The sequence below is a fragment of the Chenopodium quinoa genome, unplaced genomic scaffold (assembly GCF_001683475.1).
Source record: "Chenopodium quinoa cultivar QQ74 unplaced genomic scaffold, ASM168347v1, whole genome shotgun sequence".
NCBI classification, from domain to species: domain Eukaryota; kingdom Viridiplantae; phylum Streptophyta; class Magnoliopsida; order Caryophyllales; family Amaranthaceae; genus Chenopodium; species Chenopodium quinoa.
In genome coordinates, this window is record NW_018743979.1 from 2289419 (window position 1) to 2302858 (window position 13440).

The following is a 13440-nucleotide window of genomic DNA, read 5'->3' on the forward strand; positions in this document are numbered from 1 at the left end:
CCTCTTATTTTTATTTTTTTTTTAAATTAGCACCGGTTTGAATCGGTGCAAAAAATATAATTTCGCACCGGTTTGGTTGGAACCGGTGTGAAAAGTCAATTTCCCAATCCCACCCATTTCTTTTCACACCGGTTTTCAAGAACCAGTGCAAAAGGGGGGGTGCCTATTTCATTTTTTCTACTAGTGAGATCATCAAAGAAACCCATCAAAGTATTATAATAATCCTCAACCATCATAGTCTTTGCTTGTTTGCAATTAGTGATTGCAGTCCGCAATTGTTAGAGGCAAGGTCCACTAGCCGCACAAAACCTCTTCTCCAAATAATCCCGAAGCTTCTTTGCTTCGTCAAAATAGGGTATAGATGCTGCAAGTTTAGCATCAATGGCTCGCAATATCCACGACACCAACATGGAATTCACCGTCTCCCAGTTAAGCATCTTCTTCTTCTCGCTCGATTTGGAGATTGTGTCATCAACAAAGCCATATTTTCGCCTTGATTTCAAGGACAAAGTGATTGCTCAAGACCAAGCAAGGTAGTTTTCACCATTCAAGACCACGTGAATGATCAAGTTCCCTGGTTGATCTTCAGCGCCAAGGTAAAAGGGGGATGATAGACCGATTTTGCCGTCTTCACCCATCACGATCAGAGAAAAAAAAATTGTAGAGTTTTAGGTTTTCGGGTTTTAGAATTCTAGAGGCTCCGATACCATGCTAGGAAATAATTTTCCGTGGTTTGTATTACTGTAAGAAGAGTATATATATACAAATTAAATTGGGCTTAACACTACATAGCCCAAAGAGCTAACTATACATTACACAATTAGCTAAATAAATAAATTATACAACCTAACAGTTTAATTTAATAATGTTGCAATTAAATAAAGACAGAAGAGTTAAAAATCTCTAGGCATTTGAAGCAACTGGGTGAAAATCATTCTTTTGCACCAGCTAACTAAATTATTCAATTAATGATTCTGAAATGTCCCTTCAGCTCCTAGGTTTACATTCAATCTGCTTATGTTTTATTTGATCATCAACTTTATGGTAAAAACTAAAAACTTATACTATGAATTAGTCAAATGGCCAGTACATCTTTGTTGTGCAAGTTGCAAGGTTGTTGAGCATTTAATTAAGAGATCCTACATCACTATGCCATTGTTGTAGACTTGTAGCTTATAATTCCTCAATTATTTTTATTATTATTATGGCATCACCCTTTCGGTGTAATGTTTTGAGTAATGAATAATTTCAACAAATTGCAACATCTCAATCATACCTTACATTATTAATCTTGATTAGACCATTCATCATCAATAAATCACATGTTTTGACAAAATTAAGCCTAAATAAAAGTATTCTCATTTACAATTAATATCGTATGAAATATTAATTGGTAGTTCTACACCTCGCATAATACTAGTCTATTAATCACCCCAAATTACATAAAAGTCAACCTTTATGTTAAGTTGACTTTAAATAACTCATTCGATATGATTAATAAGTCTGTTAATATAAAGTACTTCCTTCATAACATAAAATTCTTATTTTGACTTTTTTGTGAACCAATCACCGTCTAAGCAAGAACTTTTAGAAACAAATGGAGTACAACATGATGAATATGGAACATGTTTTACGGGGAATGACAATGTAAAGCATGTATCTATCCACATTGTTTTCAGATTTTCAACCAAAAGTTGAATATTAAAGAAAAGGCTTCCATCATTGAATTTACAACTATCCTTTCTTTGATGAGTAAAAATGAATGTACTCATTACAAATTGGATTATCTTTTCACCTTCTACTAAACCTTACAAATTCCAAAAAAAAAAAAAAAAAAAAAAAAAAAAAAAAAAAAAAAGAAAAAAACAAAAGAGACAAGGTAAGGTCCCCTCAATTCCTTTTAAAAAGGCCCAAAATCCAAATGATTTTACTGTGGGCCTTCGTCTCTTTCTGCTGAATAAAGGCCCGCGCCGTCGGGTACTTCCTTTGTCTCTCTCTCATCATGTGCCCACCACACCCTCTTTCATCTTTTTCTCATTTAATTTTTTTTTTTTTACTTTACAAAAAAAATAAAATTAAAACCGGGCATTTTCAAAGCCGTGTAAATCACTAACAGACCGGTTCAAGGACTTCTTCATTTTAGCCACCTTAGCCAGCTGCTCAGCCGCTCGCCAAGCCGATGTCGGCGTAAGCGGATCACCATTTTCATCCACCATTTGCTGGGCCACATTAGCTGCCTCTTGCTCCTTTTGTACTTGATACTGCCTCCTCCAGTGCACATGCCCCAGTTCACACTCTAACCCTCTAGCGTACTCCTCAGCTGAGGTTAACCCATTAGCCGAGGATTGTAACACCAAGGCTCGAGCCGAGGTGAGAAGGTGGTGAGCACTACTAAAATCGTAGTGCTCAACTAGTCGTCTTGACTCGGCTACGGCTCGGGTGTAAATGAAAAGGTTCCGTAGCCGTTCAATTCTCGGATCAGAGGATCGGATGGCGTGGGGTCGTGGGACCAGTAGGGCCCGCTCCCTCCCATACATCACCTCTTGAGTCACCGGATCTTTATAACTGCAACGCACAGACATCACATGGTGGGACCCAATCGCTGACATAGGCACCTTCAGTTCTATCAACAATTCTCTCTCCTCTTCGGCGTACAAGTCCCCAAGCCGAGCCGAGTCAGAGCTCATTAAACTCGGTCTACCATTACACGAATAAACCGCCATTATCTCGGCCGAAGCTGAACCCGAAGAAAACCCGAGTTGAACCCGTAAATCCTGAACCACAACACTTAACAAACCACCCACACATTTCGCAAACGCGTCTTGTTTCGGTTCAGGAGTTCGAAACCCGAACCCGGAAGAATGAACCGGGATCTCAATATGAGCAAACCGGGTCGATGACATTTGAGACGCTCTCTGCCGTTGATTTGAACTTGGCGGATCATCTTGACCGTCGGATAAAAGAATGATACTACAAACCGGGTTTTTCTCTCTCCGATCCTCTAAAACTTTTGACGCTTTTTTTAACGCTTCTCCAACGGATGTACCTTGGCCACAACTAAGGTGGTCGATGATTTTGCGCGCAGATTTCTGCCCCTGCCAAGTCATTCTTCGCAGCGGCAGCAGTCGCTGAGGCGCTGAGGAAAACGCAACAATGGCTAATCGATCAGCGGAGCTCAACGAGGAGATGACAAGTCGCATGGCACGCTTCAACATTTGGAGCTTAGGCCCTGTCATACTGCCACTAACATCAAGGACCGTAACGAGGTCAATTGGTGCGCGGTGGGTTGGAGATAAAATCGCCTCCGGGGTCGGAGGCGCTTTTACTCGCAACGCCACCGCGTACGTCTCGTGAGTCCGAGACCCCGAAACAACCGCAGCCTCCGGCAACAATTTCACTTCTACATGTCGTGGTGCTCTCTTGTCAACAGAGTTGTATGGATCAATTGAGGATGATTTAGTGCTGTTACTGACGGGCGGTTTCTTCGGAGTAACAAAGAAGCCTTGGAATTCTTCGGTATCCTCTGTTTCCTCAGCTTCTGGTATGGGGTTGAACCGAGGAGATAGAAGCGGCTCGTCGTCATTGTATGGTCTGTCTGATGATCTTTTGAGTGATTGTACTCGCTTATCCTCGAAATGAATCCTGGCGCTCCCGGTTGGCGTAGCGGGAGCGCTCATGGCCGAGGATTTAGCAGTAGTGGTGGTGGTAATGGTTTTCTTATCGACAATCTCTTCCGCCTCCGAAGGGTTGTTCTTGTGGAAAGAGAGAAGAGGGACATCTTTCCATGTGATATTACATACTGGACATATCAAGGAACCTTGCTTCCTCACATGGGCATCTATACATGGAAAATGAAATGCGTGTGAGCATTCCGCCGTGTAAATTGCCATCCCTTGTCCTGTTTTTACACTCTGCATACACAATCCACATCCATTCTGCAATCCCCAAAACAAAACAAAATTAATAACTAAATTTGTTCATTTCATGTAATCGTATATATAATTTTGTACATCGTTTATTACCTTGGTAAGACGAAGAGTGTTCTTAAGCATGGCGAAAGGAGAGCGAGGAGAAGAAGGGTTAGACCCCAACTTGCATTGGACCTTCGGGCTCGGTCCGACACTCTTGCTACCACCATTGTTGTTGTTACCAGCTGTTGTAGCGGTGGTTTTGTCAACAGTGGTGGATGATGAGGTTCGAACTCGTAATCTAGGAGTAGAAGGATTGCTTATACTAGAAAATAAGCTTAATTTAGAGGTTTTGGGAGTAGGAGTAGAAATTGGATGAACATCAACAACATCATTGTTGTTATGATGATGGCGATGAGTAGGCCTTTCTTTTTCTCTATCTTTTGGGATTGTTGAACAGAAGGCTTTTCTCCAACCAGTTCCCATAATAATTTTGTTTTTGTGTTAAATTTTGGTTAAGGAAAGAAAGAAAAAGGTTGTTAATCTAGTTTTATAGGAGAGGGAAAAAGTGGATCTGATGATGATGCCAACATAGAAGACAAAACAGAAGGAAGAATCATGGGATTAAAAAGATAAATGATTGACTCGGTGTGACTCAGTGAGCCCCTCTTTTGTTACTCGTATAAAAATGAAAGTGAAAAGGAAGGAAATGAAGCAAAAGATCCCTTGCTAATTTTCAAGGGGATATGATAGATATGATATGAATTGAGATAGGAGGTTATTTTTGTGTATAATAGGTTGAATATATAAATAAATTCATTGGAAATGGTAATTCTTAAGCTGAAAAATAAATAAAATAAAGTGGCAGATGCTGAATTGAGTTAGATTTTAAAATTTGTTTTAATGAAAATGGTCAACGGTCGGCTTCCATCTATCTCTCAAAGTCTGCACAACAACATCTGTGGCTTGTGGGAGTTGTGGGTAGCTTTATATTTGCTCCATCCTCACCGCATTGTGTTTTTCAGATTTTTTGCTTCATTCTATGATTTTTTTTTTAAAAAAAAAAAACTCCTTACTACAAAGAAAATTACCCCTCCCTATTATTATTAGGAAATTTTAGAAAATAATACCACAAAAAAAACACAAATTTTGATTATGACACCAAAAAAAAAAAAAAAAAAAAAAAAAAAAAAAAACTTTTATTACGAAGTATAACACCACAAAAAAATTCACAAATTTGATTTCACCACCACTTAACGGATTCTTGGATGGAATCCGTTAGTGAGACCCATAATTTGACACGTGTCAATAGCTTATAGGTTTAAAAAATTGAATTAATAAAAAGAAAAATAAATAAAAATCCCCAAACCTAGCTAGCTCCACCACCGGCGCCACCTTGCCTTAGCCGCCAACACCATAACCCAGGCCGCTGAATTTTGCCTTCCCCACCAAAACCGGCGAAACCATCTCACGCTGCCGAATTTTGCCTTCCCCATCCCCGAAAACCACTCACGCCGCCGAACTCCTACCACGAAACCCGAAAACCACCCCACGCCGTCGAACTCCTGCATTATGCCACCGCCAACTACCTCAGCTACATCACCACAATTGTCGCCGAAATCCTCTCCCCTACCCAGAGCTATCGTCGAAACCCCAACCCACATCAAACCAAAAAACGCCCTCACCTGAACCCTAACCCGTTTCTAGAAACCGAATTGAATCGGGGCTGGGTTGGGTTGGGTACGGCATTTTAGGGTTAGGGTGGTACGTCGTTCAGGTGGTCAGTCGAGGGTGGTTGGCTGGGGGAACCAGCAGCGACAGTGGGGGCAGGTGGAACCGGCGCCGGTGGTGAGTGCGGTGGCTGGGTTAGGATTTTAGGGTTTTTCAATTTTATTTTTTTTTTGTTTTTTTTTAATCCAATATATGACTGACACGTATATAATGTGGGACCCACTAACGGTTTTTTGGTTGGTGTCAAATCTCTTTTTTTTTTGTGGTGTTATAATAAAAGTTTTAAATTTTGTGGTTTAATAATCAAAATTTGGGTTTTTTTTTTCTGGTGTTATTTTCTAAAATTTCCTTATTATTATTATTATTATTATTATTATGAAATCACCCGTCCCTATTTCATTCAAAAAAAAAATTACTTCATAAACAACCCATTATCTTTTTTTTTCTTTTTGAAATCACCGGAACGGAAATATATTAAAGGAGGTCAAACTCCGCCAAAGCTAATAAACTTTTAGGAAACGGACCTAAACAAACGTACTCATTATAACCTCTAGAGACCCATCTTGCGACAAGATGAGCAACAGCATTACCCTCCCTCTTAACATGAGAAAACAAGAAAGCATTACAAGATCTAGATAGAACAACAATATCATCAAGCAATAAACCTACAATATCATATCCCCGCATTCTTCTCTTTACTCCCACCACCACAATCAGCGAGTCACTCTCCAGATTTACCTTCAGGTAGCCGAGACAGGCGGCAATTTGTAGACCAAACCGGCATGCTGCAGCTTCAGTAAGAACCGGACTCCGGCCTGCAGGCTCTTGGCGTATAGCAGCCACCAGAACCTCGCCATTTGCATCTCTAATAACCACGCCTAACCCAGTCTTTGCCCCCAACAAGAGCATCGCAATTTACCTTAACAAAGCCCACCATGGGACGTTTCCACAAGTTCGCTGAACTAGCAACTCTGACCCCCTGAGGTTTGAAAACTTTTGAAGCATATTCGCTATAATCAAACACAAATTATAGCACACCAACAGCTAGTTTAACTGGGCATTCCCTTGCATCTTCAAACAAATTTTTTTTCCTCACCCACTAGGCAGCCCACGCTAAAGAAGCAATTGAGAGAAAATCCTTCTCGCAGACCTTTGAAGCTAGCCATAGCAGCTTCTCAGAGAAATCAGAGGTTGGAGCTTGAGAAAGAATGTGCATATAGGGGCTAATAGTCCATATTGCATTCGTAGCAGCACACTTGAAAGTTGCATGAATTATTGATTCATCACCCACCCCATAAATTGTGCAAACTTTATCAGGAACCAAATGTCGAAAATGTAGTCTTTCTTTCACAACCAAGAAACCCTACATGCCCTCCAGAGAAAGTGAGCCAACTTTGCAGGTCCTTGAAGCCGCCAAATGAGCTTCCAAATATCACAAGCCTGCTGGTTTTGGCTAGAAGGCGGGCCTTGCTTGTTTAGCTAGTAACCAAACTTCACACTTTACTCACTAGATTTCGTTGGCCACTAGAACATACAATCTCTAGCACACCTAGATTATAGAGGAACTGCAAGAATCTGGGTCTGGTCCATAGCAGAAAAATTCGCTTGTAACACATCCCTCCGCCACGACATCGACCCATGATCAATCAGATCATAGACCCGAAGGTTGAGATCACTGTGAGCTAATGGAGCATGCACCACAATAGACAAGTTACCAAGGAGCTAGGCACTAGTCCATATCTTAATATCATAACCATCTCCCACCCTCCATTTTAAGCCATCAAGGAGAGACTTTGCACCCCACATACTTCTCCATGTGTAACTAGGGTCATACCCTCGATTAGCCTCTAAAACATCACAATGTTTAAAGTAATTCGCTTTCAAAATAGTATGTAGGAGTGCATCTTGGTTATGGTGAAGCCTCCAACATTGCTTGGCCAAAAGAGCTTGGTTAAAACATCGGAGATCACAGAACCCCATACCACCTAAACTCTTCGGCTTACACAAATATTCCCATTTCTACCAATGTAATTTCCTTGTCATGTCCGTAGACCCCCGTCAGAATCGAGCCATCATAGCTTGAATTATCGATTTCAGAAGTACCTCCTTCCCCGGCTTTGAAAGTAATTTCTCCTTCCAATCTTGTAACTTCTTCCGTATACATTCCTTAAACCCTGAAAAAATTGCTCTCTTCAATATCCCAATGATAGTCGGAAGACTCAGATATTTCTCATGTCTATCCATTTCTCGAACTCCCAGAGTATCAACAATCTCCTTTCTGCGACTAAAACTCACTTTCTTACTAAAAGCACCTTTGTTTTATTTAAATTGACACTTTGGCCCGATACTCTCTCATATTTCTAATCACATTCGCTATCTCAGAGCATTCCTGAACAGTGGCTCTAGCAAAAAGTATGATGTCATCTACAAAAAATAAATGAGACATCCGTGGTGCACCTCTGCAAATTCTAGCACCATGAATATGGTTCTCCCTAGCCGCCTTGCTAATTAGAGTAGAAAAAGCATCAGTACATAATAGAAAAAGGTACAGAGAAATAGGGTCCTTGCCGAAGTCCTCTCGACGAGCTAACAGAATCCGAGATTTTTCCATTAATTTAAAAGAAAAATTAGCAGATTCCAAGCAGCTCATAATCCTACAAATTCAGGCCTCAAAAAACCCCATTTTTTCCATCATCTTCTCTAAAAACACCAACTCCACCCAATCATAAGCCTTACTCATGTCCAATTTTAAAGCAATTGTCCCATTTTTCCCTTCTCCCCCTCTCTTCATCGCATGAAAAATTTCAAAGGCCACTAGAGCATTATCAGAAATAAGTCTTTTCGGAACAAAAGCACTTTGATTCTGAGAAATAATATCACCCAAAAAATTCTTCAATTTATTAGCTACTGTTTTTGAGATGATTTTATAGATAACATTACAGCAACTAATAAGCCTAAAATCCGATATAAGAGTCGAATCTTTGAATTTTGGAATAAGGACAACACAAGTATTATTGACATCAGTAAGATTCACTTCACTTCCCCTCTCCACCATCTCTTCACGTAAGAAATAATATCTGACCCAACAATATGCCAATTTTTTTGAAAAAATAAAGCATGCATACCATCGGGGCTAGGAGCCTTGTTTGGATGCATTTGAAAGAGAGCACATTTAATTTCATCATCTATCAGAGCATTATTCATTTCATCTGTCACAATCCCTCTCAACACCAACAAGAGATTCTTGAAAGCCTGTCGGGGAGCTAGTAGTGAAAAGCTTGGAGAAATAAGCTTCGACCAGTCTTTTTATGTCCACCCGCTGCTCCACCCACTTACCATTATACTCTTCTTTGGCTAGCTTTGTGATTTTCTTTGGATATCTTTGTGATGGAAATAATTTGTATTTGTATCCCCTTCCCGTAGCTCATTAGCTCTATCTCTAGCAAACCAATAGGACTCTTCTAATAATTTCAAGATTCCAATTCAATGGAAGCCTTATTACACTACTCAAGTTTTTCACCATCCATCACTCCCAATTTCAGCTTATTAATTAATTTTTATTTATCCCTAATCTTCTTTCTAACATCTCCAAACTTTTTGCCCAGCCCAAGAGCCTAACTTCTCACCACAAACTGCTATCTTTTGGGATATGTTCAAATTGTAACCCGCCACCCAATTTTCCTCCACCACTTTACTGCATTCATCACTTGATAGCCAATATGCTTCAAATTTAAACCCACTGCCCCCATCAGCTTTCCCCTTGCTTTTCTTGGTGCCCAAAATAACTGGTGCGTGATTAGAGTCCGAAATAGGTAAATTCCTAACTTTGAAATCCGGAAATAAGTTACACCATCCTTCACTAGCAAGACACCTATCTAGCCTTTCCCGCACATAAGTCTCAGTTGTTTTTCCTCTCTCCCAAGTGAAAATATTTCCTTTATAGCCAAGATCACGAAGTAAGCAGGCATCGATTTCTTCATAAAAGGTATTCATGAGTCGATCATCTCTTTGCACACCTCCTTCTTTCTCCGAAGCACAAGTGATTTCATTAAAATCTCCAAATAAAACACAAAAAATGGGGCTCTCTGAGACAAGAGTGGACATAAGAGACCACGTTTTGTGTTTATTTGATTGTTCCGGCCACCCATAAATCCTAATTGCGCGCCAAATTGGAGAATCATTATTATCTTTTACATCAATAGCAAAATGGTGAGTCGAATACGAAACCACATTCACATTAACATCTCTCCACCACATTCTCATACCACCCGAGTTACCCCTACTACTCAAACATACACCATCAACAAACCTACATTTATTTCTTAATTTTACCAATCTCCTATCCTCAATCATCGTCTCCATAAGAAAGACAATGTTCGACCTCTCTCTCCAACAAAGGCTTTGGAGAGCCTTTCTTGTCCATAGGTTGCTAATCCCGTGAACATTCCAACTTAATATATTCATTTCTTTTCGAGGGCTTGGTTTTTCCCAAGACCCTCTACTTTAAAAGCGTCAGCTGCCAACACTTTTGTACAACTGACTTCAATTTTTCACCTTCCCCTCCTCACCTTCTCCTTGTACCCCCTCGAACAAAGAGCTACCCTCCCTCTTCCTACCAATATTTTCCTGACTACCCCCCTCAACATCCATATCCTCCACCCCTACACTCTCCCCCACCTTCTTAGCAATCCTCTTCCGCTCTCTTTTCTTCTCACCATGCACCATTCCCCTTACTCTCTCCACTCCCCCCCCCCCGTCTCCTTACGAACTCCAGACAGCCTACTTTCCCTTATAACATCATCCTTCTACCCATTATCATCATCAGGTATAGGCATTATGTTTTGAATCCCTACAGGACGTAGCACCAGAGTGTTGTTCTCCTTGTTCTCAGCAGCAATAAGGGTAGCAGAACATTCTTTTGGGGTAGTTATAGCATACTGCTGGGTGTAAGGCAAACATCAACTTCAAGGCAGCTCTAGGAGGGTCGAGCCTAATAGAATTAGGACTGTTATACTTTGCTCTTCGCATAGAGCCATGCATATTTATATTTTCAAGCCATATTTTTTTCCTTCTCCCTCTCCGAAGCTGTTTTCTTTGATCGTTGACAAGGAGAGGTTGCAAGAAAAGGACCATATTGAAATACAAGAGGATAATCACTTCCTTTCTTCTCTTTCTCCTCACACTCTTTGTCCCCATGGCCGATTCTATCGCAATAGTAACAGAAATCTCCGAGCCTCTCGTACTTGAATCCAATCCACTTTGTTGACTGAGCATTCATAACAACCTTCATTCCCCTACGAAGTGGCTTATCAATGTCAACAAGAATTTTAATTCTCATAAATTCCTCCCAGCCTAGCGAATCAAAGTCATCTTCTTCTAGGAATTCACCAACGCGGTTCCCTATTTCACGAGCAAATTTCGAATTTCTCATCCCAAAAGGAACATCAATGAGACGAATCCAGAAAGGGGATGATTTAAAAACCACATTAGACGGTTGTTCATTGGCTTCAATTTCCTTCAAAAGTAACAGGTGGTTATCAAAAGCCAACGGTCTGCCATCAAGAACTCTGTTTATTTTTATCCTCAACATTGAAGAATTGGAACACAAAGAGGTTTGTTTCGGTCATTCGAATTGCAATATTGTCATCAAGTCGCCATAGATTAATCAGAGCCTGTTTCATTGCTTCAAAATTGAACGCCTTTTTTGTACAAAGTTTCCTGACCAGGGAGAGATCAATTCTAGGATTGATTTCCCCCTTCTTCACAGTTTCAATGCTACCCCCTAACACCTCCTCCTCCTCCTCCTCCTCCTCCTCCTCCTCCTCCTCTGTTAACTTTAGTTTCTCCCACTCATGCACAAGTTGGTCATCCATGATCAATCACACTTTAGCCTGACACACAGAGAATTGAAAATCACACACATAAGTCTCGAAATCACGGATTGGAACTTACTATCTCGAACACCACGAAACCCTAACAGGGACTTTCGCAAACCCTACTCGAGGGACTTTATTGTTGATTATTTAGATTCCCTCATAAATAACTCATAGTATTAGTGTATTACAGAGTATTGCACAATCTCATTATGTAGCTTAAGGCTTTAAGTGTTAAAATAATTTTACTTCGTATAAAGAATAAAAATTAAAAGATTTACTCCGTAATGAATATGAGTGTATATTTCGGAAGTATATTCCCACAGTTCCACCATTTTTTTTTAAGTGTTACAAAGTTACAGTATAGGAAAAGATAGTAGGGTAAATATTTGATTGAAAAGAATTTAATAATCTGAGAGGGAAAGAAATTATTTTTTAAAAAAAAAAAGTAATGAATTGAGTGAAGATCATGAGAGGGAAAAAAATGCAAAAGTAAATTGTAACACTTAAAAAAGGGGTAATACACCAATGCCTGTCTTATTTTGCTGTTTATAAATAAAAGCATCACTTTAACAAATTAAATACTACGTATTTCTTTAAACACTGTACTACCAATGTTTTTTTTTTGGGTTTTTCTAAGCTTTGCCCTCAAGGTTGTTGAGTTTCTAAGGTGTGTCCATGCTTTTTCAAAATTACAAGTTGTGCCATCCAACTTAAGTTGTTTATCAACCGTACCCTCTGACCTAAATTCGACGTTAACAATTTTAAATAAATAGGAAGTAATAAGAAGCGGATGAGAAAAAAGAATAAGAAATACACCGAGAGCTTGACATATCAATAGTTGCTTTTAGAAGAAAGAAGAAAAAATAGATGAAAAAATTTGGAAAAAGTGTTAAATGTTAACCTACTTATATAACTCTAACCCAATTTTGGCGTGAAATTTCTCTCCAATATGTGGTAATAAACCGTTAACACAACTACTAACGTTGGATTAGCGTTATAGGGTACGGTTGAATAAACACCTTAAGTTGGAGGGTACATCTTGTAATTTTGAAAAGCATGGGCACACCTTAGAAAATCAATAATCACGGGGACATAGCTTAGAAAAATCCTTTGTTTTTTTCTTCTTCTTTTTCTAAGTGTTCCATAGGGGCTAGAATAAAGTTTTATTTTAGACAAAGGTAGGAGATTTGCTTTGGTTTAAAATGTGGAAAACCCCATTAATCTCCTAGATAAACAAAACAAATATATCCCAAGGGAAAGAGAATAAAAAAAATAAACTTTTAAAAAGTAAAAAGATGTGGGTCCTATCCGTCAATAACGGAAGTTTCTCTTTCCTTGACGACGTTAGTGTACCATAGTTCAGTGCTCCTTTTTGCTTCTGTAACATTTGAGAGGAACAAAATTGAGAAACTCGGCACCATCACCAAATCAGAACAAAAAAACCACCATCACCATCACCATCTTCCTCTTCATCTCCTTCCTCCTTCAAACCACAACCGAAATTCAATCCCATCTTCACCTTCTTCTTGCAAGTCAACCACCGCACCGATACCAACACTATCACCGACATTGATGGCGGCGAAAACCCTAAAAGAAATAGAGTAATTCAGGGCATGGTGAACCCAAAGGGTAAGTGAGCTTCCCCTCCTCCATTATTTTCTACCATTAAAGCTCTGAGATTTCTACCATTGACACTCCTAGTTGATTGGCAAGAAGATGATATGATGGTGGTCAGTTTATTTCTGGTTGTGGGTTGAAGGAGGAAGGAGATGGTGGTTGTGGTTGTGGTCGAGGTCGACTTCGGTAGTTCTCCGTTCACACATGGGGAAAAACAGAAGTTGGGTTTGGTTAAAAGCTGTCAACTCTCTCGGACGTTACATGACTTTTATACCTTTACATAAATACCCCAATTAATAGCTCGTAAA

At 39.7% G+C, this 13440-nt stretch overlaps 1 protein-coding gene across 1 annotated transcript; it reads right to left on the bottom strand.

Annotated features, from left to right (window-relative positions):
• Positions 1 to 1701: 1701 nt before the first annotated feature.
• LOC110690010 lies at positions 1702 to 5012 on the bottom strand. Its single transcript, XM_021866834.1, has 2 exons — positions 4023 to 5012; positions 1702 to 3935 (listed from the first exon to the last, which is right to left on the bottom strand). Exons 1-2 carry the CDS (start codon positions 4392 to 4394, stop codon positions 2076 to 2078), a joined length of 2232 nt encoding a protein of 743 aa, XP_021722526.1. The 5' UTR covers positions 4395 to 5012; the 3' UTR covers positions 1702 to 2075.
• Between the last annotated feature and the right edge of the window lie 8428 nt (positions 5013 to 13440).